This window comes from Blennius ocellaris (genome assembly GCF_963422515.1).
Source record: "Blennius ocellaris genome assembly, chromosome: 16".
Classification (NCBI taxonomy): domain Eukaryota; kingdom Metazoa; phylum Chordata; class Actinopteri; order Blenniiformes; family Blenniidae; genus Blennius; species Blennius ocellaris.
In genome coordinates this window covers 21,580,676-21,604,419 of record NC_137665.1, presented here as the reverse complement: position 1 = coordinate 21,604,419, position 23,744 = coordinate 21,580,676, and the positions used below count along the sequence as shown (strand labels likewise).

General features: G+C 50.3%; 3 protein-coding genes across 4 annotated transcripts; 2 read left to right on the top strand and 1 right to left on the bottom strand.

Annotated features, from left to right (window-relative positions):
- Positions 1-32: 32 nt before the first annotated feature.
- Positions 33-2,851, top strand: LOC308141069 (uncharacterized protein; the record flags this gene model as incomplete). The annotated part of the gene is made up of 9 exons (XM_080511072.1): positions 33-49; positions 314-407; positions 1,190-1,295; positions 1,417-1,574; positions 1,654-1,796; positions 1,880-2,057; positions 2,217-2,356; positions 2,443-2,605; positions 2,691-2,851. The coding sequence occupies 9 exons, from the start codon at positions 33-35 to the stop codon at positions 2,754-2,756; spliced, it is 1,065 nt and encodes a 354-aa protein (XP_080367198.1). The 3' UTR covers positions 2,757-2,851.
- A 7,489-nt stretch (positions 2,852-10,340) lies between these two features.
- LOC308141192 (keratin, type I cytoskeletal 13-like) lies at positions 10,341-12,759 on the top strand. 2 transcript variants are annotated; one of them, XM_080511251.1, is made up of 9 exons: positions 10,341-10,627; positions 10,667-10,932; positions 11,181-11,263; positions 11,499-11,655; positions 11,742-11,903; positions 11,996-12,121; positions 12,221-12,295; positions 12,373-12,518; positions 12,621-12,759. In XM_080511251.1, the coding sequence occupies exons 1-9, from the start codon at positions 10,378-10,380 to the stop codon at positions 12,712-12,714; spliced, it is 1,359 nt and encodes a 452-aa protein (XP_080367377.1). In that variant the 5' UTR covers positions 10,341-10,377; the 3' UTR covers positions 12,715-12,759. The 2 variants fall into 2 exon arrangements, with proteins under 2 accessions (XP_080367377.1, XP_080367376.1); XM_080511250.1 differs by having other exon boundaries at positions 10,341-10,932.
- A 1,109-nt stretch (positions 12,760-13,868) lies between these two features.
- On the bottom strand, positions 13,869-19,923 carry LOC308141189 (uncharacterized protein). The gene is made up of 3 exons (XM_080511246.1): positions 19,779-19,923; positions 16,828-17,523; positions 13,869-16,547 (listed from the first exon to the last, which is right to left on the bottom strand). The coding sequence occupies exons 2-3, from the start codon at positions 17,290-17,292 to the stop codon at positions 15,435-15,437; spliced, it is 1,578 nt and encodes a 525-aa protein (XP_080367372.1). The 5' UTR covers positions 17,293-17,523; positions 19,779-19,923; the 3' UTR covers positions 13,869-15,434.
- Between the last annotated feature and the right edge of the window lie 3,821 nt (positions 19,924-23,744).

Here is a 23,744-nt window from a genome sequence, read left to right as displayed (position 1 = left end):
AGACCAGTTTTGTGTGAGATTTGAAAACAGACATGGCGGCGGTTCAAGCGTAAGTTGGTTAAATTCTTTCCAAACATTAAAGCTCTTATCGTTTTCCGTGCGGATTTCATGAAGACTGGGAGAGTTTTTGAAGCTTCGCCGCGGAGTTTCTCTCGCACGAGATGAACGGAGAAGATTAGAAACGCGATGACGGAGAGCTAAAGTGAAGCTAACGTTGGTTAGCAACATTAGCCTGAAGCGACATAACGACGTAAACAATGAGACTCGTGGGGCAAAAGTAACGATATGAAGTTTTGTTTGTGTTCATGTTCAGGGTCCTACAGCGATGCGATCCGGTTCTGCTGGACTCGGATTCAGACCGGGAGTCTGACTGGACAGAGGCGACTCAGATGGCTCTGTACCTCACCGTGAGTGTGACACAAACAAATAGAGCATCTTCCTCCTCTAACATCAAATTATAGAGCATCTTCCTCCTCTAACGTCAGATTATAGAGCATCTTCATCCTCTAACGTCAGATTATAGAGCATCTTCCTCCTCTAACGTCAGATTATAGAGCATCTTCCTCCTCTAACGTCAGATTATAGAGCATCTTCCTCCTCTAACGTCAGATTATAGAGCATCTTCCTCCTCTAACGTCAGATTATAGAGCATCTTCCTCCTCTAACACCAGATTATAGATCATCTTCCTCCTCTAACATCAGATTATAGAGCATCTTCCTCCTCTAACATCAGATTATAGATCATCTTCCTCTAACATCAGATTATAGAGCATCTTCCTCCTCTAACGTCAGATTATAGATCATCTTCCTCTAACACCAGATTATAGAGCATCTTCCTCCTCTAACATCAGATTATAGAGCATCTTCCTCCTCTAACGTCAGATTATAGATCATCTTCCTCCTCTAACGTCAGATTATAGAGCATCTTCCTCCTCTAACGTCAGATTATAGAGCATCTTCCACCTCTAACACCAGATTATAGAGCATCTTCCTCCTCTAACAGACGTACTTCAGTCTGTCCCACCGTTCAGCTCCATTAATGTCACAACAACACAACAATAACATGGTTATGACAACATTAACTTTACCAAATAACTAGTTACATTTGATCTATGTTATTAAATTCACTGGTCCCGTTTTTTACTACAATCAAGAGTGTTTGTTGACGCAGGACAGTCGACGTGTGCAGAAGGTTTTGTGGCGTCAGCGCTTTGTCTTGGACTCGATGATGTCACTACTGGAGGGCCTGGAGTCGTCACAGCAACTGACCACACAGCCGCCGCCGCCACATCCTGGTATATACATGATATTTATATATTTATATATATAGTTCATAGTAAACCAACCAGACACAGTTCTGATGATCAAACCGTGTGCGTGTGCGTGTGCGTGTGCGTGTGCGTGTGTGTCACTCAGAGGGCGGTGCTCGGAGCAGGTGGAAGGCGCTGAAAGCGGAGAGCAGGACGGCGGTGGAGGAGACGGAGACGCTGCTCGTGTCCCTTCAGGATCGAATCCAACAGATAAACGACAGACGACAGACACTGACACGACTGACTGAGCAGCTCAGCGCCAGGGTGAGGAGGACGAGGCTTTCTTCTTCTCTCCCTCCGTTAAAAAAACAAAAACACGTGACCACGGGTGTGTGTCCTCCAGGTGCAGCAGCACCAGCAGCTCCGGGAGCTTTTGCAGAACACCCATGATGCACTGCGGTCCTGCGAGCAGCAGCTGGAGCAGGTGGAGGCGGAGGCGGCGGCGGCACTCGCCCAGCTGACGGAGCGGCGGCGGCTCAGAGACCGGTGAGTGTCCCGAGGTCGCCCGGCGCTTTCCGCTCCCATCGCCACAATCGGTGGATGACGGTTACTTCCCGCTCGCCCGTCAGGCTGCAGGGGTCCGCCGCCGCCGTGCAGGACCGCATGCAGGTCGGCCTGCTGGCCGTGAGCCAATCACAAGTTACCCTGGAGCTCAGGCCACGCCCCTCCTCCCACCCACCGTCCAGTCAGCTGCAGCCGCTGAAGGTGTCCGTCACCTGGAGCCACGACGGCCACTTCACACTGCAGGTGTGTGTGTGTGTGTGTGTGTGTGTGTGTGTGTGTGTGTGTGTGTGTGTGTGTGTGTGTGTGTGTGTGTGTGTGTGTGTGTGTGTGTGTGTGTGTGTGTGTGTGTGTGTGTGTGTGTGTGTGTGTGTGGTAGTCAACCAGGTGTGTGTGTGTGTTCAGGCAGATGAGGGCACCTGTGTGCTGGTTGAGGACCGGGTCAGTGGGCGGTGGGCGGAGCTGAGCGCCGCCCTGCTGGAGGTGATGCAGTTCTACGTGGGCGAGGCGGAGCTGCTGACGGAGATCCAGACGCTGAGGTCCAGGTGAGTCCTCAGGGGAGCAGGACCAGCCCCTATTGGCTGGCATCATCCATGACCCCTCCTCCCCCTCCCTCCCTCCCCCTCCTCAGCTTCCCCATCGACTGGCGTCCGGCGCAGCGGCGGCTCGTCTACCTGAAGACGGCGTCGCAGGTGTGTCACCTGGAGGTAGGGGAGGGGTACCCGGGTGGCGGGCGGCCGCGGCTGCTGTCGGTTCAGTGTGATGGACGACCTGTGGACACGAGCAGCCTGAAGGTGAGGAAGGAGATCACTGGAACACACACACACACACACACACACACACACACACACACACTGATTCCACTGGTTTGTGTTCCAGCCTCCAGCCTCGGACCCGGGTCTGACCGAGTGGCTGGTGTTTCTCTGCAGCACGCCTCTCGTCTGAATGAAATGTTAATAAAGTTACATTATTTTGTATCATGTCAAATAAACAGTTTCTCGCCGATTGTGATAATAAACGTGTCTGTTTGTTTTAAAGAGGAGTTGTGCTTCTTTTCTACACAAACGCGTCTCGGACGACCACCAAACACTACGTTTAACTTTATACAAGTAAAGTTTCACCTTCACAGGAGGAAATCATTTCCCTTCCTTGTCGTTTCATCGTGAATTAATTTTTTCCACCCAATCAGGTCGCATTAAGTGGCGATTTACCACAAAAACACGTTTTCTTTCAGGTCTTTCTGACCTGATTCTAATCAAAAAGGGGGTAAAGTTGTGGTTTTTGCTGCCCCCTAGTGGACAGACGGAGCGACACCATGAAAGCGTGTGACTTGAGCAGTTTTAGTGATTTTTAAAGCGGGAAAACGAACTTGTGAAAGAAAAATTATTACAAACAGTTGTAGAAAAACTCCTGACGTTACAGAATTTAGGTGTCATCCCATCAGAGCCTGTCACTTAAACAAAACCATAAGTTCTAATAAGCTCATCTACACTTAATTTAACTTTAAAGGGTCCCTGAAATAATTCTATTAAAATACACCAGTATTTAGCATTATTTTTCCCCCTTTCGAATGATATATGACACACCAATGACAATCACACCACTATCTTGCTCTTGAGCGCCGAACGTCTAAAAATGCCTTTAAATCTCCCGCCCTGTGAATCTGACCTAGTTTTCCCAACTTGCCGTAGTTTTGCGCTGTGACGTATGAGGGGTTATTTACTTCCGCCCACAACAGCTGATCGTAGTGTCTTGTTTACATGTGCTCTGCATTATCGCGTTATTTAGCAGTTTTTTAGAGTCATGCCTAAGCGTTGTGTTGCGGCTGGGTGTTCCCAAATGCCCAGTCCGTCTGTAAGTGTCCATAAATTCCCAAAAGATGAAACTTTGAGGAGATTATGGACAAAACAAGTGCAGCGCACTCGCTCCAAGTGGACACCAACAGAGGCCTCCTATCTCTGCAGTCAACATTTCACGGATGACTGTTACGAAACAGCACCCGCAATCCGAGAGTCACTTGGTTTTGATGTGAAGAGGAAACGTATCCTGAAACCTGGTTCTGTCCCCACCATTTTTAAACGGCTTTTTAACGGATTTTTAAACCCAACTTTCAGTAAGTCTTTTTAAAACCTGCTAAAACTTAAGACAAATAGACCAATAAACTTTGCAAAACACCCACTCTGACACAAGGGTAAATACCCGGTCACGCACAATATGTGCACACGGGTAAATACCCGGTCACACACAATATGTGGACACGGGTAAATACCCGGTCACGCACAATATGTGCACACGGGTAAATACCCGGTCACACACAATATGTGCACACGGGTAAATACCCGGTCACGCACAATATGTACTCACGGGTAAATACCCGGTCACACACAATATGTGCACACGGGTAAATACCCGGTCACGCACAATATGTGCACACGGGTAAATACCCGGTCACGCACAATATGTGGACACGGGTAAATACCCGGTCACGCACAATATGTGGACACGGGTAAATACCCGGTCACGCACAATATGTGCACACGGGTAAATACCCGTTCACACACAATATGTGCACACGGGTAAATACCCGGTCACGCACAATATGTACTCACGGGTAAATACCCGGTCACACACAATATGTACTCACGGGTTAATACCCGGTCACACACAATATGTACTCACGGGTAAATACCCGGTCACACACAATATGTACTCACGGGTTAATACCCGGTCACACACAATATGTACTCACGGGTAAATACCCGGTCACACACAATATGTACTCACGGGTTAATACCCGGTCACACACAATATGTACTCACGGCTCAAACATGTATGGTTGAACGCCTTGATTTTCTTCTAATTCTTCCTCCGATGATTCCTCTCCTTCATCTTCGTCCAAAACCAACGATACGTCACTTAAATCTTCGCTAACATCGCTCCTAGGTGCTTCTGTATCGCCAAACCCCTCCATTCTTCAATCAGCTGATGTTGTTTTGGCTGGGACATATAACCCCTCATACGTCATATCCGGTCTAGCTCAGGCGGCTCACATTTATGGCCCGCAAATATACCGTCGTCTGCTGCATCATGTAAAGTCAATTAAAAGGGTCGGAATTCGGACTTTTATCTGGGAATGTTATATACCTTTCGAAAGCATATTTATTCTTCTTTCTAAAGATGAAATCTGAAAAACATTTCAGTTACCCTTTAAACTTCCTAACTTTATATAAACACTTAAACGTTATGTAACATTTTCACCAGTCTGGTCTCGACACGTCCATGAATATTAAACCTCCAGCAGCGAGTTCACCGGGTGGAGGTCTTCCTCCAGGCTCTCCCCCGTCACTTTAAAAGTAGCTGAAAGAGATTTAATCTTTTCCTCGTCAACGGTTCCTCAAGTACTTGAAGTACTTTACAGTCGTAGAAATGTTGAAGGCGGAGGAGCCGGCGGCTGCTTCCAGGATTTATGTGCAGTGTCGCTCTGGGCGACGGGAGGAAAGTTTCATCAGTTCCATTAAAATGTAGTTCTTCAAAATGACAAAATAAAAACCAGGAAGTCAAAGGTCAACTGCAGCTTCAGCATTGACCCAACTGATATATATCTATATTCCTGGATGTGTGTGAATATTGAAAGGTATTAAATGTCACATGCCTGAAATGGATAAATCAGATAAAGAGCCTGCAGGTTCTTCTACGAGCCTGACGCCTCCTGACACTGACAGGCTCGTCAGGAGCGACGCACCCAAAGTACCGTCGTTACATAACAGGACCATATAGAGGGTGTCTGTAGTTCTCGCCTCCAGGAGGAAGACATCTCAGATCGTCTCGGAGACGCCAGACGATCCTGCCGGTGGCGTCCGAGGAGCTCCGTTCACCGCGAAAAAACCAAAGTGAAGAAAAACATCTACTTTTACGTTTCGTCAAGTCTGAACTCGGCTGTGAACCTTCTGCCTCCGACCGTTTCCACGGCGACGACGACTCAGTTCTCACACTGGAGATCAGTCAGTCACTGAAAGTATCTCTGCAGGTCACAGAGTTCACAGTACTACAGTACTACAGTACCTCAGTACCAGAGTACCACAGTATTAAGTACTACAGTACCTCAGTACTACAGTACCTCAGTACCACAGTACTACAGTACCTCAGTACCTCAGTACCACAGTACTACAGTACCACAGTACCACAGGACTACAGTACCACAGTACTACAGTACCACAGTACTACAGTACCTCAGTACCACAGTACTACAGTACCACAGTACCTCGGTACTACAGTACAACAGTACCTCAGTACTACAGTACCTCAGTACTACAGTACCTCAGTACCTCAGTACTACAGTACTACAGTACCTCAGTACCACATTATTAAGTACTAGAGTACCTCGCTACTACAGTACCACAGTACCTCAGTACTACAGTACCTCAGTACCACAGTACTACAGTACCACAGTACTACAGTACCACAGTACCTCGGTACTACAGTACCACAGTACCTCAGTACTACAGTACCTCAGTACCACAGTACTACAGTATTAAGTACTACAGTACCTCAGTCCTACAGTATAAAGTACTACAGTACCTCAGTACCACATTACTCCAGTATTAAGTACTACAGTACCTCAGTACCACAGTACCTCAGTACCTCAGTTCTACAGTATAAAGTACTACAGTACCTCAGTACCACATTACTCCAGTATTAAGAACTACAGTACCTCAGTACTACAGTATTAAGTACTACAGTACTACAGCACCTCAGTACTACAGCATTAAGTACTACAGTACCACAGTACTACAGTACCTCAGTACCACAGTACTACAGTTTTAAGTACTACTACCTCAGTACCACAGTACTACAGTATTAAGTACCTCAGTACTACAGTACCTCAGTACCACAGTACTACAGTATTAAGCACTACACTACCTCAGTTTTACAGCATTAAGTACTACAGTACCACAGTACCTCAGTACTACAGTACCTCAGTACCACAGTACTACAGTATTAAGCACTACACTACCTCAGTACCACAGTACTACAGTATTAAGTACTACAGTACCTCAGTGCTACAGTATTAAGTACTACAGTACTACAGCACCTCAGTACCACAGTATTAAGTACTACAGCACCTCAGTACTACAGTATTAAGTACTACAGTACCTCAGTACTACAGTACCACAGTACTACAGTACCTCAGTATACAGTACTACAGTACCTCAGTACAACACTATTAAGTACTGTAGTACCTCAGTGCTATGGTACCTCAGTACTGCAGTACCTCATTAGTACAGTACCACAGTACTACAGTACCTCGTTACTACAGTACCACAGTACCTTGGTACTACAGTACTACAGCACCGCAGTACTACAGTACCGCAGTACTACAGTACCGCAGTACTACAGTACCTCAGTACCACAGTACCTCAGTACCACAGCACTACAGTACCTCAGTTCTACAGTACTACAGTATTAAGTACTACAGTACCTCAGTACTACAGTACCTTAGTACTACAGTATTAAGTACTACAGTACCTCAGTACCACAGTACTACAGTACCTCAGTACTACAGTATTAAGTACTACACTATTAAGTACTGTAGTACCTCAGTACTATGGTACCTCAGTACTGCAGTACCTCATTAGTACTATTGTACCTCAGTACTGCAGTACCTCATTAGTACACTACCACAGTACTACAGTATCTCAGTACTACAGTACCTCGGTACCACAGTACTACAGTACCGCAGTACTACAGTATTAAGTACTACAGTACCTCAGTACTACAGTACCTCAGTACCACAGTACTACAGCACCACAGTACTACAGTACCTCAGTTCTACAGTACTACAGTATTAAGTACTACAGTACCTCAGTACTACAGTACCTCAGTACTACAGTACCTTAGTACTACAGTATTAAGTACTACAGTGCCTCAGTACCACAGTACTACAGTACCTCAGTACTACAGCATTAAGTACTACACTATTAAGTACTGTAGTACCTCAGTACTATGGTACCTCAGTACTGCAGTACCTCATTAGTACAGTACCACAGTACTACAGTACCTCAGTACTACAGTACCTCAGTACTACAGTACCTCAGTACCACAGTACTACAGTACCACAGTACTACAGTACTACAGCACCACAGTACTACAGTACCGCAGTACTACAGTACCTCAGTACCACAGTACCTCAGTACCACAGTACTACAGTACCTCAGTTCTACAGTACTACAGTACCTCAGTACTACAGTACCTCAGTACTACAGTACCTTAGTACTACAGTATTAAGTACTACAGTACCTCAGTACCACAGTACTACAGTACCTCAGTACTACAGTACCTCGGTACCACAGTACTACAGTACTGCAGTACTACAGTATTAAGTACTACAGTTCCTCAGTACTACAGTACTACAGTACCACAGTACTACAGTATTAAGTACTACAGTACCTCAGTACTACAGTACCTCAGTACCACAGTACTACAGTATTAAGTACTACAGTACCTCAGTACCACAGTACCTCAGTACCACAGTACTACAGTGCCTCAGTTCTACAGTACCTTAGTACTACAGTATTAAGTACTACAGTACCTCAGTACTACAGTACCTCAGTACTACAGTATTAAGTACTACACACCGCCGCACACTTCCTCTGCTCCTCAGACGGCGCCCCCTGCTGTCTGGGCTGGCTGGCTGCTGGTGTCTTTCTGACACGAGTGAATGTGGTTTTGAATCCTCCAGGTCTCTGCTGGTCCCCGAGGGGTCCAGGGGACCAGAGGACCAGGTCCTGACCAGGTCCTGACCCACTGCTCTGTACTGGTTCACCAGAGTTTCATAAAGCTCGTCTTTCAGTAACTGTAGATTTGTGCAGGTGGCTGGTTTGATTCCCTGCAGGCGGCGGAGCTGGGGGGTCGTGAAGGTTCACATACCTGTTCTCGTATGACAGGTGAGGACTTGGTCCGCCATGGGCGAGAGGCGGGACCAGGCTGTCTTCACTCTGAGTGCACAGTCAGCAAATCCCACACCAGCAGAGACCACCAGGGTCCACCACAGACCACTATAGACCACCACGGTCCATTAGAGACCACCAGGGTCCACCACAGACCACTATAGACCACCACGGTCCATTAGAGACCACCAGGGTCCACCACAGACCACTATAGACCACCACGGTCCATTAGAGACCACCAGGGTCCACCACAGACCACTATAGACCACCACGGTCCATTATAGACCACTATAGACCACCACAGTCCATTATAGACCATTATAGTCCGCCAAAGACCATTATAGACCACCAGGGTCCATGACAGTCCGCCACGGTCCATTATAGACCACCAGGGTCCACCACAGACCATTATAGACCACCACGGTCCATGATAGTCCGCCACGGTCCATTATAGACCACCAGGGTCCACCACAGACCATTATAGACCACCACGGTCCATGATAGACCGCCACGGTACATTATAGACCACCACAGTCCGCCATGGTCCATTATAGACTATAGACCATTGTATACAGGGTAGAAGTACTGGACCAGGTTGTGAGATCTGATAGGGTTAAAGCAACACACCCACTGCCTGTTGTCATGACGATACAACAAATCATCAGTGAGTCGCTGCTGGCGATCTCGTCAAGCAAGCAGGTGACAGGTAATTAAACCCCACCCCCCCCCAACACCCCCCCCCACCCCCACCCCACCACACCACATTCTCTCTCTCACAGGGAGGGGGTGTTATATCACAGGAATGAAACCCCTGGGGGGGAACTGGAGTCCTGCACCAGAACAAGAGATGTGCCAGTACCGTGTACCGACGATGGCGGTGTACCAGGAGCGAGCAGCGACAGGTTGTTCTGGAACAAACTCTCCTTCTAAACCAGGACGCAGAAACATTCTTCTCTGAAACAGGATTTCAAAATGAACATTACTTTTCTGACTTTGCTGACTTGACCTCAGTCGAGGTCTTGATGAATCCCCCGAACGTCCTCCAGAACGGGGGCGGTCTGCAGACTGCTCTGGTCCTGGATCACCGTGGCCGTTTGTCACGTCAAGATCGACGTCTTGCAAGGTTCTTGCAAAGTGACATTAAAGTTCTGTTACATGAAGAGCTAATGGGAAAAACCAAAGTAGTGAGCAGTTCTGCTCTTCGTGGTGCGAAAATGGACCGTCGGGGGGGGAAAACTGGAGATCAAGATCAAGATTCTTCATTATGTGTTTTAATATATTTCTATTATTAATAGATATTTTCATTTCTTTGTGAAGCTTTCATGTATTCCTTTCATTTCTTTTATTAAAATTCCCAAAAAATTAAAGTCTCAGTCCGTTATGTTTTGCAGCTTTTACTGTCCGAGGGTCCGTGAAGCCAGGCAGCGGCACTCAGGAGTACAGAGTTACATTCCTCCCTGACTGGGCGTGGTTCTTGGCTCCGCCCCCTCACCTGCCCCTCCGGCCCACCTGGAGCTCCTTTAAAAGTGAGCACAGGCTGCGTCGCCCCCTCACTTCTCTCCTCTGCCTCCACCGCCTGAGAAGACTCGCACCTCCTCCTCTTCTGTTCCACCGTTGTCATGACGAGTATGGTACGCTCCTCCATGGGCTACGGCTTCGGCGGCGGCAGCGCGAGCTTGTCGATGTCCGGAGCGTCTCGCGGCCTGTCTTCGTACAGCATGCCGGGGGGGTCCAGAAGCAGCGGGGTGCGGATGTCTCAGATCAGCTCCGGAGGGTTCGGAGGCGGCGCTGGCGGGTATGGTGGCGGCGCCGGGTTCGGAGGTGGTGCTGGCGGTGCTGGCGGGTATGGCGGCGGCGCCGGGTTCGGAGGTGGTGCTGGCGGGTATGGCGGCGGCGCCGGGTTCGGAGGTGGCGGCGGCGGGTACGGGGGTGGCGCCGGCGGGTTCAGTTTCTCCGCGGGAGGCGGCTCGGACAGCAGCGTGATCGGCAATGAGAAGTTCACCATGCAGAACCTGAACGACCGCCTGGCCTCCTACCTCGCCAAAGTGGCGGCGCTGGAGACGGCCAACGCCGAGCTGGAGCTCAAGATCCGCCAGTTTGTGGAGAGCAAAGTCGGCCCCACCACCCACGACTACAGCGCCCACTTCGCCACCATCGCCGACCTGCAGGGCCAGGTGAGGCCTGGGCTTTCCACAATAAAAGCTTTCTGCAGTTACTGTTGCAATTATGTAATAATGTTAAAGGAAAGAGGTTAATTATAAAATACAAACAAGAACTTGAGACTAAAAACCCCAGACGTTTAGGGACAAAAATGATTTTTAAAAAGAAGCACAGAAATATAGAATAATATTAAAATGCGTGTGTGCGTGTGTGTGTGTGTGTGTGTGTGTGTGTGTGTGTGTGTGCGTGTGTGTGGTTTCAGATCCAGGGCGCCCTGATCTCCAGAGGAACCGTCATGTTGAGCATCGATAACGCTCGGCTGGCTCAGGACGACTTCAGGATGAAGTCAGTGACTCTTCCTTTACTCTGTCATGAATTCTACTAATAATAACTTAAGCGAGTCCAAAACCGTCCAAATGGAACGTTTTAATCAGCTCTTTGTCCCAAGTTGTGATTTTGTATCATTTTGAATTAGTAAAATATTTTCGTCTCGAATTCCTATTAATTGCCAAGTCAAACTAGATAACTCCTCCCCTTCCTGTCCTTGTTCTGCCCCGCCCTCCGACTCGCTGCCCGGCAGGTTCGAGAACGAGCTGTCCATGCGCCAGTCGGTGGAGGCCGACATCGCCGGGCTGAAGATGCTGCTGGGCGAGTTGGGCGTGGTCAAGACCGACCTGAGCATGCAGGAGGACACCCTGAAGGAGGAGATGGTGACCATGAAGACCAACCACGAGGAGGTGAGGAGGCGTCCCGGGCGACTTGCTTCCCCCTCCGGGTCCACCGTGTTGACAGGGTGTGGTCCCCCCCCCCTTCCCCCCCGCAGGACCTGGTGTCCATGAGGTCCCAGATGACGGGGCAGGTGAACGTGGAGGTGGACTCCGCCCCCCAGGAGGACCTGGCCAGGGTGATCGAGGACATCAGGGAGCACTACGAGCAGGTCGCCAACAAGAGCCGCAAAGATCTGGAAGTCTGGTTCCAGAACAAGGTACAGAACGAGAAACGGTCCCCCCCCTTGGGTCTGGGGGGTTTAGAGTCTGTCGGGTTCCTTCCTCAACGGTCCCCTCTCCTCCTCCTCAGTGCGCCACCTTGAACCAGGAGGCGGTCGCCAGCGAGATGACACTGAAGAGCACGACGACGGAGGTGAAGGACGTGAAGAGCCAGCTGCAGGCCCTGGAGATCGAGCTCCAGTCTCAGCTCACCATGGTGGGTCCAAACGCCGAGGCGCCGTGCGTTCCGAAAACACTTTCCTTTAACCACTTGAACAAGAAGACTCGCTTTTTAACCGATCGTCTCTGTTTGCAGAAAGCTTCTCTGGAAGGTTCCCTCGCTGAGGTCCAGAGCCGCTACGCCATGCTGATGAACTCCTTCCAGATGAAAGTGAGTTGCAGTGTTAGCGTGCTGCTAGCTCCCCCCAGTGCTAACCGTGTGCTAACACCGTGATAACCCCCTGCTAGGTGAGCATGCTGGAGGAGCAGCTCACACAGCTGAAGGCCGACATAGAGAAACAGAGCGCCGAGTACCAGATGCTGCTGGACATCAAGACCAAGCTGGAGATGGAGATCGCAGAGTACCGGAGGCTACTGGACGGAGAGGCCGCCAGGTAACCTGCAGACTCCGCCCCCCTATCTGACCCCCTACCCACCCCTCTACCCGGTCAGGACTTGTATTCACCCAGTCTGTCGTCCCTCTGGCTCCTCCGCAGCTCCGCCTCTCTCTCCACCTCGATGTCCTCCAACCTGGCCTGCAGCGGCGGCACCGTCGTCACCAGGGTCATCGAGGAGACGGTCACCAACTGATCGGGACGGAGTCGCGGTCCAACCCGTCGCCTCGCGGGAAGCAACCTGCTGAGATTACTTAGTGGATCTGTAACATAAAAGGAAAACTCAAACGTCTTGACTGTGTGTGTGTGTTACTGCGCCCTTTGAACGACACTTCTCAAACCTTTGAAGTCTGCACTCATTAAAACAGATGCGAGAAACAACGTTCGTTTAACGGGTTGCTGGTCGGGGTCTGATTCTAATGACCAGGGGCTTCGTCCATCTCTCGCCACTTTGCATTGGCCATTTATGGTAGAAAGTAGGCATGTTGAGGGCGGGGCCTGAACTGAACCTCCCAGGTGGACTGAGATCTGGGAGGGAGACGCCATTTTTAGCCTTTGATCCAAGTAGGAATCCTACGCAAAGTTTTATAAACGAGGCCCTGAAGGTCCCACCAGAGACTAAAAGCTACCGTCAGGATTACAGCTGCAGCACTAAACTGGTTCAAATTACATTTTATCACACAGATTCAACATCGACTCCAGCTCAGACTGAAGTGAACCGTGGCGTTCCACAGGGTTCTGTGCTAGGACTTGTAGTTTTCACACTATAAATGCTTCCTGCAGGGAATCTGAACAGGAAACACTCCATTGCTACGCCGACGACAGTAACCTATTGATCTATGAAACCAGGTGATGCTGATCAACCGGACATCAAATAAGAGATATTTTCCTGGTAACATCAGATGGTATTACACTGCAGTACCACTGCGAGGAACCTGGGAGTTACTTTGGACCAGGACTGATCCTTCATCTCAAATGTTAAACGAGTCTGCAGGCCTGTTTCCTTTCACCTGGAACGTCTCCAAAACCAGGAACACCCCGATTCAGAATGACACGGAGATATGAATCCATGCATTTGCAGCAGAAAGTCTCTACTTTTGATCCTGGAGGTCTGTTCTTGTTAAAAGGAAGCTTTTCTTTCTTTCCTCCTGCTGCTCCACCTCAAAAACAAAAACCAGCATCCCTGTAAAGCAGCAGCCTGTTACTGTGCTGCAGCTCCCCCTGCTGGTCTGTGGGGGGAACTGTTGTTGAAAGTGTCGTGCAGAAGTGAAGATGGTGTTTTGGGACCAAAGTCCGATGAAGTGATGAAAAGACGGAGCGACGGCTCGTTTCATTAGTTTCTTTAATAATTCTTCCAGTACAAGAAGCTGCTTCACCTTTTTTTTTTTTTTTTTTAGTTTTATTACATTTTGTTTTTTTTAGGAACAACGTCGTCAATAAAAGATTTTACACAGTGAGCGATCAGGACTGGGGGGTTGGGGGGGTCAGGGAACCGGGGGAGGCGTTCCTTTGTGCTGATGAGTTTTGGTCCTCTGGAGCCCAAAAAAATAAAGTTTCTGTGGCGTTTTTTTTTTTTTTTTTTAAACTGCTACTAAATAAAAGTCTGATTATCGTCAGCAACAAAAAAAAAAAAGACGCCACAGAGTCCTGATTGGTCGATACTGCTGGAGAGAGAGATCGTAAACAGAGTCAACAGTACTCACACCTGAGTACAACACCGGGAGAATCACAGCCTCAAAGTACTCCAGTACTATTTTACTTTTCTTTTGCACTGTCAACGGGAAGGACAAAACCGGACACCCGTTTACCAAAATAAAAGTCGGAGGCACGTTAAAAAAAACATTGGATCGCGCTCGTTTCTCAGAGTTGTTGTTGGTGAGCGACCTAGCCCCCCACCCCCAAAGGGGACCAGCGGAGATCACAGTGGGTCCGAGGAGGATTTCAGTTTCAGTGGAATGTTTGGATCAGATAATTACTGAGATCTGGGATTGGGGGTGTGGGGGGGGCTGGAACCTGAACGCCTTATTTCACTGTCAGATTCATCTTTTATTCTTTTCATGTCCGTAAACCCAGAGATCTGTAAAAATAGAGGATGTTCCCGGGGGCGGATCGCAGCGTCTCGGGGTAAATGATGGCACGTTAGCCTGTGTGTCGCTAGCGCAGCTAGCAGCAGCAGCAGGTCGGTAAAGTGTTGAGTTTGATGCGATTGTGCTTCTTGTTTTCCAGTGGAATGATTATCAGAAAGGTTCTGTTATTCTACGACAATTTTGCGCGCTGGTTTCAGGCCGTCATACCGCCGTCCGACCCCTCGGCGGCTGAACTCTGTACATGAATGGAACGCTAACAGACTGACGGTAGTACAGACTGACGGTAGAACAGACTGACGGTAGTACAAACTGCTGCGGAGGCAAACCCTGTAAGACTTCAGTGCTCCCGTCGGTGAGCACACTATATTTTTTAATGAAAATAAACAAAAACAAATGCTGGATGTTTGAGGAATCTCTCGACGACGCCATTAACCCGCAGTGTGTTAGACATTAAACACATCGTGGCGGGACGTCGGTAAATGGGGGGGGGGGGGGGGGTCCGGTCTGTCGGGAGCTGCTGGTTCAGTTTCAGTAAAAAAACAAACAAACGGGAAGTTACTAAAAAGGTTTAAGTACTCAAAGTTGGTGGCTGACGTCATTGTGCTCGTGTATGGTCCTGCAGGTAGAGTCCGGTTCGGAGTATCTACAGTATATAACATGAGACGCACACACAGACACTTGCATAAGAGCAAACGAGTCGGTCGTCCCGCCTCGGATAAAATGTAAAAGGTATGAAAAAAGTAAGAAAAACTGAGAAGGAAAGTGTATATATGTTCTTATAAAAAGAGGAATAATACTTTGTATCTCCGGAGGTTAAAGGCGTTCAGTCTTAGCTACTGTCACTGCCCATCGACGAGCTGCTGCTGCTGCTGCTGCTGCTGCCGCCGTCGCTGCTGCTGCCGCCGCCGCCGCTCGCCGTGTCCGTGGGCTCGCGCTTGTGAATCTGCTCGTGTGCTTTGAGGTGACCCGACTGGCTGAAAGTCTTGCCGCACTGCGGGCAGGCGTACGGCCGCTCGCCCGTGTGGATCTGCTGGTGCGCCTTCAGGTGGCCGAGGCGGCCGAAGCTCTTGCCGCACTGCGTGCAGCCGAACGGCCGCTCGCCCGTGTGGATCTTCTCGTGGGTCTTGAGGACGCCCGAGTTGCTGAAAGTCTTGCCGCACTCCGAGCAGGTGAAGGGCTTCTCGCCCGTGTGGATCTGCACGTGGTTGCGGTAGCTGGTCTCCTTGCTGAAGCTCTTGCCGCAGTGCTGGCAGCAGTACGGCCGCTCGCCCGTGTGGCTCAGCTGGTGCGCCTTCAGCTCCTTGGACTGGCCGAAGCTCTTGCCGCAGGCGGCGCAGATGAAGGGGCGCTCGCCGGTGTGCAGGCGCTGGTGCGAGCGCAGGTCGTCCGCCTTGGTGAAGCCCTTGGGGCAGTGCGCGCACACGTAGGGCTTCTGGCCCGTGTGGATGAGCTGGTGTCGCTTGAGGTTGCCGGCCTGGCCGAAGCTCTTGCCGCACTGCGAGCAGGTGTAGGGCCGCTCGCCGGTGTGGATGCGCTGGTGCGTTTTCAGGTTCCCCAGCGTGCTGAAGTTCTTCCCGCACTGCGTGCAGGAGTACGGCTTCTCCCCCTGCATGTTGCGGGGCTTCCGGACGGTCGGGCCCTGGGCCCTGGCGGCGAGCGCCCGTCCCGCCGCCGCCTCCTGGGCGGGCTGCAGCTCGTACAGCGTGCCGCTGAACTCGGGCTCCAGCTTGACGCCGTCCAGCAGCAGCGCCTCGGGCCGCAGCTTGTTGAGCTCGGTGCGGAGCTCCGCCATGTGGATGGACTCCAGGCCGTTGTGCGGCAGGTGGGACGACACGGCGTGGGCCTCGCCGTACTCCGACTTGATGGCCGTCAGCTCGGTGGTGTAGTAGCACTGCAGGTCCACGTGGTGGTCCGACTTGATGTACTCCAGCGTGTCCGTGACCTGCAAGCAAGAAACACGTCAGCGTGCTGCCCACTTCAACACTTTCTATTCTGTCGTCCATTTAAACCCTCGGAGGAAGAAGTTGTGACGGAAGCTCGCCGGAGCTCCCGTCTGCAGCCGAGGGTGGAAACGCACACGTGAACCGAGACCGCAGGCACCTGAACGCCACACGCTCTTAAAGGGACAGGTCACCTAAAACGCACCTGCTTAGTTCACACAGCAACTCATCCAACCAGCACATAACAACCGTGCGTGTGTGTGTGTGTGTGTGTGTGTGTACCTGGGAGATGTAGTCGAACACGGAGCTGGGCTCATAGTGCGACTTGTACTCGAGCTCGGACACGTCGGCGGTGTGGAAGGGGCCGAGGTGGTGGTTGCCGTGGTGACCGTGATGCTCGGACTTGATGTAGTCGAGGCCGCTGATCTCCATCTTGATCTGGTCCTGCCCCAGCTCGGCGGTGGACAGCGGCTGGATCTCGGACAGGTCCACGGTCCGGATGGGCTCCAGGTCGCAGTCCTCCGGCTCGCTCTTCACGCACGGCAGCATCACCAGCGGCTCGGCGACCTCCGCCGACAGCGAGCTGAGCGTGGGCGTGGGGCAGTCGGAGGACAGCAGGGCCAGCGTGGACGCCGGCGCCGAGGCGGCGGGCCCCGCGCCGCACTCCGCCTGCAGGGAGGCGTCCAGGGGAGGCGGAGGAGAGCCGCAGAGGCCGAGGCCGAGGCACTCGGTCTCCAAGTCCGTCATGGTGGGGGGGGCGGAGCTGACCTCCTCTCCACGCTCCCTCTGAAGTATCGCCAACGTTATGGATCCTCGCTGTTCTCCGCCTGCGGCGCCGCCTCCTCCCCCTCCTCCCCCCCCCGGGAGGTCCAGCCCAGGCCGAGGAGGGCAGCCAGTCCCTGAGAGCCTCCCCTGCGGGTCCCTCCTCCACGAGGAGGAGCGGCGGGACGTCAGCACACACGGGAGAGCGGCAGCAGCCTGCGGACGCAGCAGAGCAACACGTTAGCAGGCGGCGGACATGACGACGTGTCGGACGTCACCTGGTCTGGTGGACGGATCGAAAACGCAGTCTTTTTTGGTTTTTGGTCAAGTTTCCGTAAACATAACAGAGAAACGAAGGCAGTCTTATAGTGAACACGTACGTTTACGCAACGGCAACAATTTCAAAACAATCGCAGTTCACACGGAAACGCCACAATCGGTGACGTTTGTGGCGAAACCGCAGAGGACATGTCGATGGAAACCTTTGGTCTGTCCTTCGTCCTCCACGGTGGAAGGTTTGTCTCGTCTCTTTCTCCCATCTGCCACAACTGAAACGTCTCCACGGGGAAACGCTTCGCAGCCCTAACCCGTCGCCACACGCCGACTTGTGAGGTCATTCCCTCCTCAGTCTGATCTCTTGAAACGCAGCAACAGACTGTGGACAACAGACTCCTCCACATCCTGCGATGTCTCAGTCTTCACAGCTCAGCTCTCTGTTTCTGGTTCCCTCCATCTCTCTCTCCTCTCTCTGGTGATACTTTATGTAAACGTGTTTGATGACACTTCCAGCTCCCAGTTAGTTTTGCGTGCTTGTTTTTGGACCGAGAAAACGTGCGAACGCCACAAACGACTTCCTCGCTACGAGCGCCGACTGGTGTGCCTCTGCAGTGTTTCCCAAAGTGGGGGGGGCGCCGCAGCAAATCTCATCGATAAAACCCGACGTGTTAAAATGTCTGGATGTTCTTCATACTGAGTGGGAGACGAGTTCTGACCACGCCGCTGCTCTGTGTCACGAGTTCTGTTTGATTTGTATTAAGCTGCACAGATCTACACAGCACTAAATGTTAAAAGATTTAAATGTTCCGATAAAACAAAAAAAAGAACGGGTTAGCGGTTACCGATGAAGAACGGCCGATGCTCCATACAGTTGAAATAAATGCACATAAAATGTCACTATAGATTCACTGTATAAGCTTCAAATAAAGCCAAGTTCTTCCAAGTTGATTAGATTATTTCAGGCGGTGAATCGATTATTTAAAAATGGAATTATTTGAATGAAGTCACCAGACCGACAGAAGCTCCATCGGTCGTTTTGGTTCCGTTAATTGTTGGTCTTCAGCAGAACAACCGACCAAATCCACACGTTAAAGATGAACCTGAACATATTCAGAGTTTTACGTTTAAAGATTTACACTCTGCAGTTGTGACGCTGTCAAACAGGTGAACGTTCACGATGTTCAGGTGGTTTTTAAAGCCTTTGATTACATCCAAAGGGAGAATAATGATTATGAATACTTATAAGAATAGCTTCCAACTAAAATGACCAATAAACAGAAATATTGAACTGCAGATGACTATTTAGAATCAATTAAATTTGAAGAAATGTGTCCCCCCCCCCCCCCGACAGTACATTTCTAGAACTTTTCCCTTATTCTGAGATTTGAAACTTCATTTAATTTATTTTTTATAAGGGGGGGGGACGCGCACGCGCAGCCACACACCTACTCCAGCTGTGCACGCACACGCGCACAGAGAAAAGTTTACCATTAAAGCGTGCACACGCTCCGGCGGCTGAAAAGTACCGCCGTGTAGCCCGGGCTCGGTGCTCCGGTGGCGGCGGCTCGGTGACCGGTACCTGCCCGGGGTTTACCTGCCCTCCCACCCCCCTCTCCCCCCCGCCACCCCCGGCTCTCAGGTGGCCTCTGGAGCCGCCACGCAGCGCCGATTTCTGCGCGGATAGTGTCCGCGGCTCCGCGTTCTCCTCCGGCCGTAACTTTCCCGAGCCTCCGCGGTGAAAAGTGCCGCTGTCAGGCGTGGGGGGGGGGGGACGTCGCCGCTCCCGCAGCCGCTCCGCCGCCGTACAAAGACGGGGCAAGCTGCCATGTCTCGCGAGCTATAGCGGTTAGCCAGTGGCCATCTTGTTTATCGCTCTTACGTCGCCTGCTAAGCTAACTAGCGGCGCGAGCTGGCGTTAGCGCGGGGAGAAAGTGAGAGTGAGGCGGGGAGGAGGAGATGCAGCGGCCGCTGCGAGAGAGAGGGGGGGTGGGGGGATAGGGGGGGAAGCGGCGGCGGGTCACAGTGCTCCGCGGCCGCCCGGGGAGCGGCTGACATCCCGAGACAAAAGAACGCCGACTCCCGGCGGAGGATGAGCCGCGAGCGGCGGCGGTCCTCCGCTCGCGCCGTCCGCACGCGCAGGAGGCAGGAAGCCGAGCGGAGCGAGACGCCGAGCGGAGCGGCCGGCGGTGCGTTACCTGCGGGGGGTCCGGTTCATGGCCGGCTTGCTGGCTGGCTGGCTGGCCGTCCGCCTCGGTTCGCCTCCGCTGCCCGTCACTTGTAGCTCCGTCCGCCGGAGCCGCCACGTCCACCTCGGCAGAACACCCGCCGCCTCGCCTCCTCTCCTCCCCTCTATCACTGACTAATTCCGCTCACTCCCTCCCTCCCTCCCTCCTCACCTTCCCTCCCTCCCGCCCCGCTGCTCGTGCACGGCACGTACCCGTTCAGGCGGGTATATGGTAACCATGGCGACGGCAGTAGGTGGGTATGGCTGGGCGGGCGGGCGCGCACGTGGGAACCCCACACACGCACACGCACGCGAAGATGGATGAAGCCGCGGGTACAGCTGGAGAACATCAAAGAGCAGGAGCAGGCTGAGGGGCAACAGCTGGTTAAATGGGGGGGGGGGTATAATTCGTTTTAAGGGAGTTAAAGAGAGATCAGCTGATTTAAAGGGGTGGAGGGGAATCTTCTGGTACCTGGGGGTATATTCTACTTTAAACGGGGGCTGCTTGATGTCAAGGTTTAAGAGGGCAGGGGTATCAGTTAGTTTGGATGGGGGGGGGTCTCTTCTTTAGGGGTTAGTGAGGTTTCTTCTGGTTTGATGGGGGGTGAAGGAGTATCAGCTGGGTATCTCCTGGTTTAATGTGGGGGGGGGGGGTATCTCGTGGTTTAAGGGGGTATCCATCTTCTAGTTTAGGGGGGGGGTATCTTGTGGTTTAAGGGGGGGAGGTATCTATCTTCTAGTTTAAGGGGGAGTGTGGTATCTATCTTCTAGTTTAAGGGGGGGTGGGGTATCTATCTTCTAGTTTAAGGGGGGGGGGGGGGACTCCTGGTATAAAGCACAGCTTCAGAATCAGGTGTCAGAAATGAGCTCCAGGCTCGGCTGGTGGTTGACAACATTTATTTCATCGTGTTCGTTTGAATTCCAACATTAAAAAGTACCCGGTTTCATCGAGCCAAACAGGTGAGAAAGAAGCGACGCCGGCGGCCCGTCCACCCTGGGGGGGGTGACCCCACCCGACGTCAACGTAAAACGACATTCAGACGGAGCAGCCGTTAAAACACAGACATTTCATCGCTGCAACGAGTCACTGGAAACCGACACTGGTCATGACAAGTTCACACCGACTTTTAAGTTCATTTCTAACGTTGGCCGACGACGATTGCGACGACGACTCGTCTGCCGTTATTGAAGAGGAAACGTTCCGATTTGGTTTGACTTCGAGTGCTGAATTACAAAAAAAGGGCACATTTCTATCAAAAGTATTGCATCAAATCCAAACACTGAGATGAACTTCCTTTGACAAAACGGTCGGAGATTATAACAAGAAGTAGAAATATTCAAAGTATAAAACAAAATAAGAGCCTCGAAGGAGCCCCCCCCCCCCGGTGTGTCATTACAAGCATACAGTCTGCTTCCAACTATTACAACTGCAGAATAAAAATAAAACTAGCTTAACAATGAAACTTAAAAAACAACTTAAAAAAACACCCCAAAAAACATCCCTTTAATCCCCTTTCCCACATTTGCATCCAACAATAAGAGGACCTCGGGGGGGTGCCCTGAGGAACACCAGACCCTCAGAGGAACCTGTGATTTCAGACTCGACCTTTGACCTTTTAATGTCCCGTTGCCGTCTCTCACACTCGCCTCGCACAGCCGGTGGTTTGACGGGAAAGAAAAAAAAAAAAACACAACAACAACAAAAAAAAGAAAAGGCAGTAAATAAAATGTGGCCTTTTCTGTAAACGGGAACCTCAAAACCACTTTTTTTTCCAGAAAAACATCAAAATAAAATAAAGTAACAAGCATCACAGGTGTCCAGATGTGATATGTATGAAAGCCGTCTGGATGCGTCTCGGTGCAAATAAAACAAAACAACGCTGGACCTCCTTAAAAGAAATAAACAAAAAAAAGACGCAGACAGAGAAATGCCTCCACTGGGATCAAAGGTATGGCTCAGTTAAAACGAGTTCAGAGAAAAACCTTCACACTTGTTTTGTCTTAAATCACCCGTCAGTTTTGTTCTAATCCACCGGTTTGTTTCGTCACGTCGTCGTAAACGCTACCGCGAACAGCATCTGTCTGATTGTATGAAAAGCAGCTGCAGATCATTAAAATGTTTCCCCAGGTTTATTAGCGTTAGCGTCTGCGCCACAACTAGCTTCAATCAGAGATCAATAGATCGTCTGTAAAATTAAGACGACGACCGCATGTTAGCATTATAGCTGCTAACCTGTCATCCAATTACACACGTTAGCATAATAGCTGCTAACCCACCATCACCCAATTACACACGTTAGCATATAGCTGCTAACCCGTCATCCAATTACACACGTTAGCATTATAGCTGCTAACCCGTCATCCAATTACACATGTTAGCATTATAGCTGCTAACCCACCGTCACCCAATTACACACGTTAGCATTTCAGCTGCTAACACACATTAGCATTACAGCTAACCCACTCCTACATAAAGTTACCAAATCACCCTCAAAAATATGTACTGGCGCTGCGAGCGTGCCGATAGCTTAGCATAAGAACTGCTAACTTTTCTTGATATATTAGCATCGCAGCTGCTAACTTGCGCCGATATGTTAACAATACAGCCGCACACGCCCGATCACCGACGCGTTGGTAAGAGAAGTATTCAAAGTTCAATTTTCCGTGACTAAAGCAGGCTTAAAACCAGACAAGATTTGACTTTTAATTCCTGAAACAAAATTCTTTCCCTTCTTTCGTTTTTCAAAAATGTTTACACGTGAAACAAACAAGAGTTCCAGACGCTCCTTGTCCCTTTCAGTTCCCGCGGGGGGAGCATTTCTCTCTCTGCGCTATGGCTTTGTAAACATGGACAGGAGGCGCAGTGATTGGCTGGTAACGGTCACATGGTGCAGTTTCCACCACTCAGTGCAGTGAAGCAGCCGGCGGCTCGTCAAAAACACCCGACAATCCTCCGACTCCAGACGACGTTTTTCACAACAAACGTCAAATTTTCCACCTTTTTAAAAAAAAAAGCGTCCGGGTCAGTTTTCCTTTCTTTTTTTTTTTTTTTTGTTGAAATATTCGGGACTCTTCAGGCTTCGACACAAACCAAGCTGTAAAACATGTTTGAGTTTTTTTTTTGTGCGTTTAGAAGTCGTGAGGTTTTTGTTTTTTTGTGTTTTTTGTTTAATTTAATAAACATGAAAGCTTCAGGCTTCTTGTCAACCAAAGAAAGACGGAAGCTGAGACGCATCCAACATGAGACAGTGAATAATAAACAATGTGCTGAGGTAATGAGGTCTGTGTGTGGAAACGCCAGGAAACACTGCGGGAATGAGGTATGTGAACACGGAACGGAACGCAAAAGTGCAACGGATCCCACAAAACCAGAAGAAGAAGGGGGGGGGGGGGGGGGCATTCGGACAGAACAGCAGGTTGGTTGTTAAGTTAGTCATACAGTAATCTGAGGCGCCCCCTGGTGGAGAGCCCCGATACCTGCTGCCGTATTTGTTTAAATTCTAAGCGGGGGTGTTTTTGATTCTTTTTCTCAAAAGGTCAGCCGCTCAGCAGAGTTCAGCCTTCATATTGCTTAGAGACTCATTTATCAGTAAAAAAAAAAAAAAAATTCATCTTGCACATTTACAAAGCGCTAAAAAATAAAAGGTGTTTGTGTTTCGATGCGAACTTCTCCGTACATCAAAAACATAAAAAGAAAGAACGGAATGACTCAAAGAGAAAAAGACCTGCAACAAAAAGACAAAATTCTGGATTTAAAGAGAGAATAAAAATAAAATAAAAATAAAGGTAAAGTCAAGCCGCCGTCAGTCGAGGCACGATTCGGATTATTTTGGTGGGAATTCACCAACGTCACGAGATAAAACAGGGCGGGGCTTCGTGTTGGAGGAGGAGTCAGAACGGTAAAGTGCATCAGTATTTTAAGTAAAAGCAGCAGATA

What these genes read in the sequence shown, in the direction of transcription:
- LOC308141189 (XM_080511246.1), bottom strand. Translation starts at nt 17,292, where the DNA reads ATGACGGACTTGGAGACCGAGTGCCTCGGCCTCGGCCTCTGCGGCTCT. An exon ending in TGTTCGACTACATCTCCCAG is followed by an intron (nt 16,548 to 16,827) that starts GTACACACACAC and finishes TCTTGCTTGCAG; the next exon opens with GTCACGGACACGCTGGAGTA.
- LOC308141192 (XM_080511250.1), top strand. Translation starts at nt 10,378, where the DNA reads ATGACGAGTATGGTACGCTCCTCCATGGGCTACGGCTTCGGCGGCGGC. An exon ending in TCGCCGACCTGCAGGGCCAG is followed by an intron (nt 10,933 to 11,180) that starts GTGAGGCCTGGG and finishes GTGTGGTTTCAG; the next exon opens with ATCCAGGGCGCCCTGATCTC. An exon ending in TCCAGTCTCAGCTCACCATG is followed by an intron (nt 12,122 to 12,220) that starts GTGGGTCCAAAC and finishes CTCTGTTTGCAG; the next exon opens with AAAGCTTCTCTGGAAGGTTC.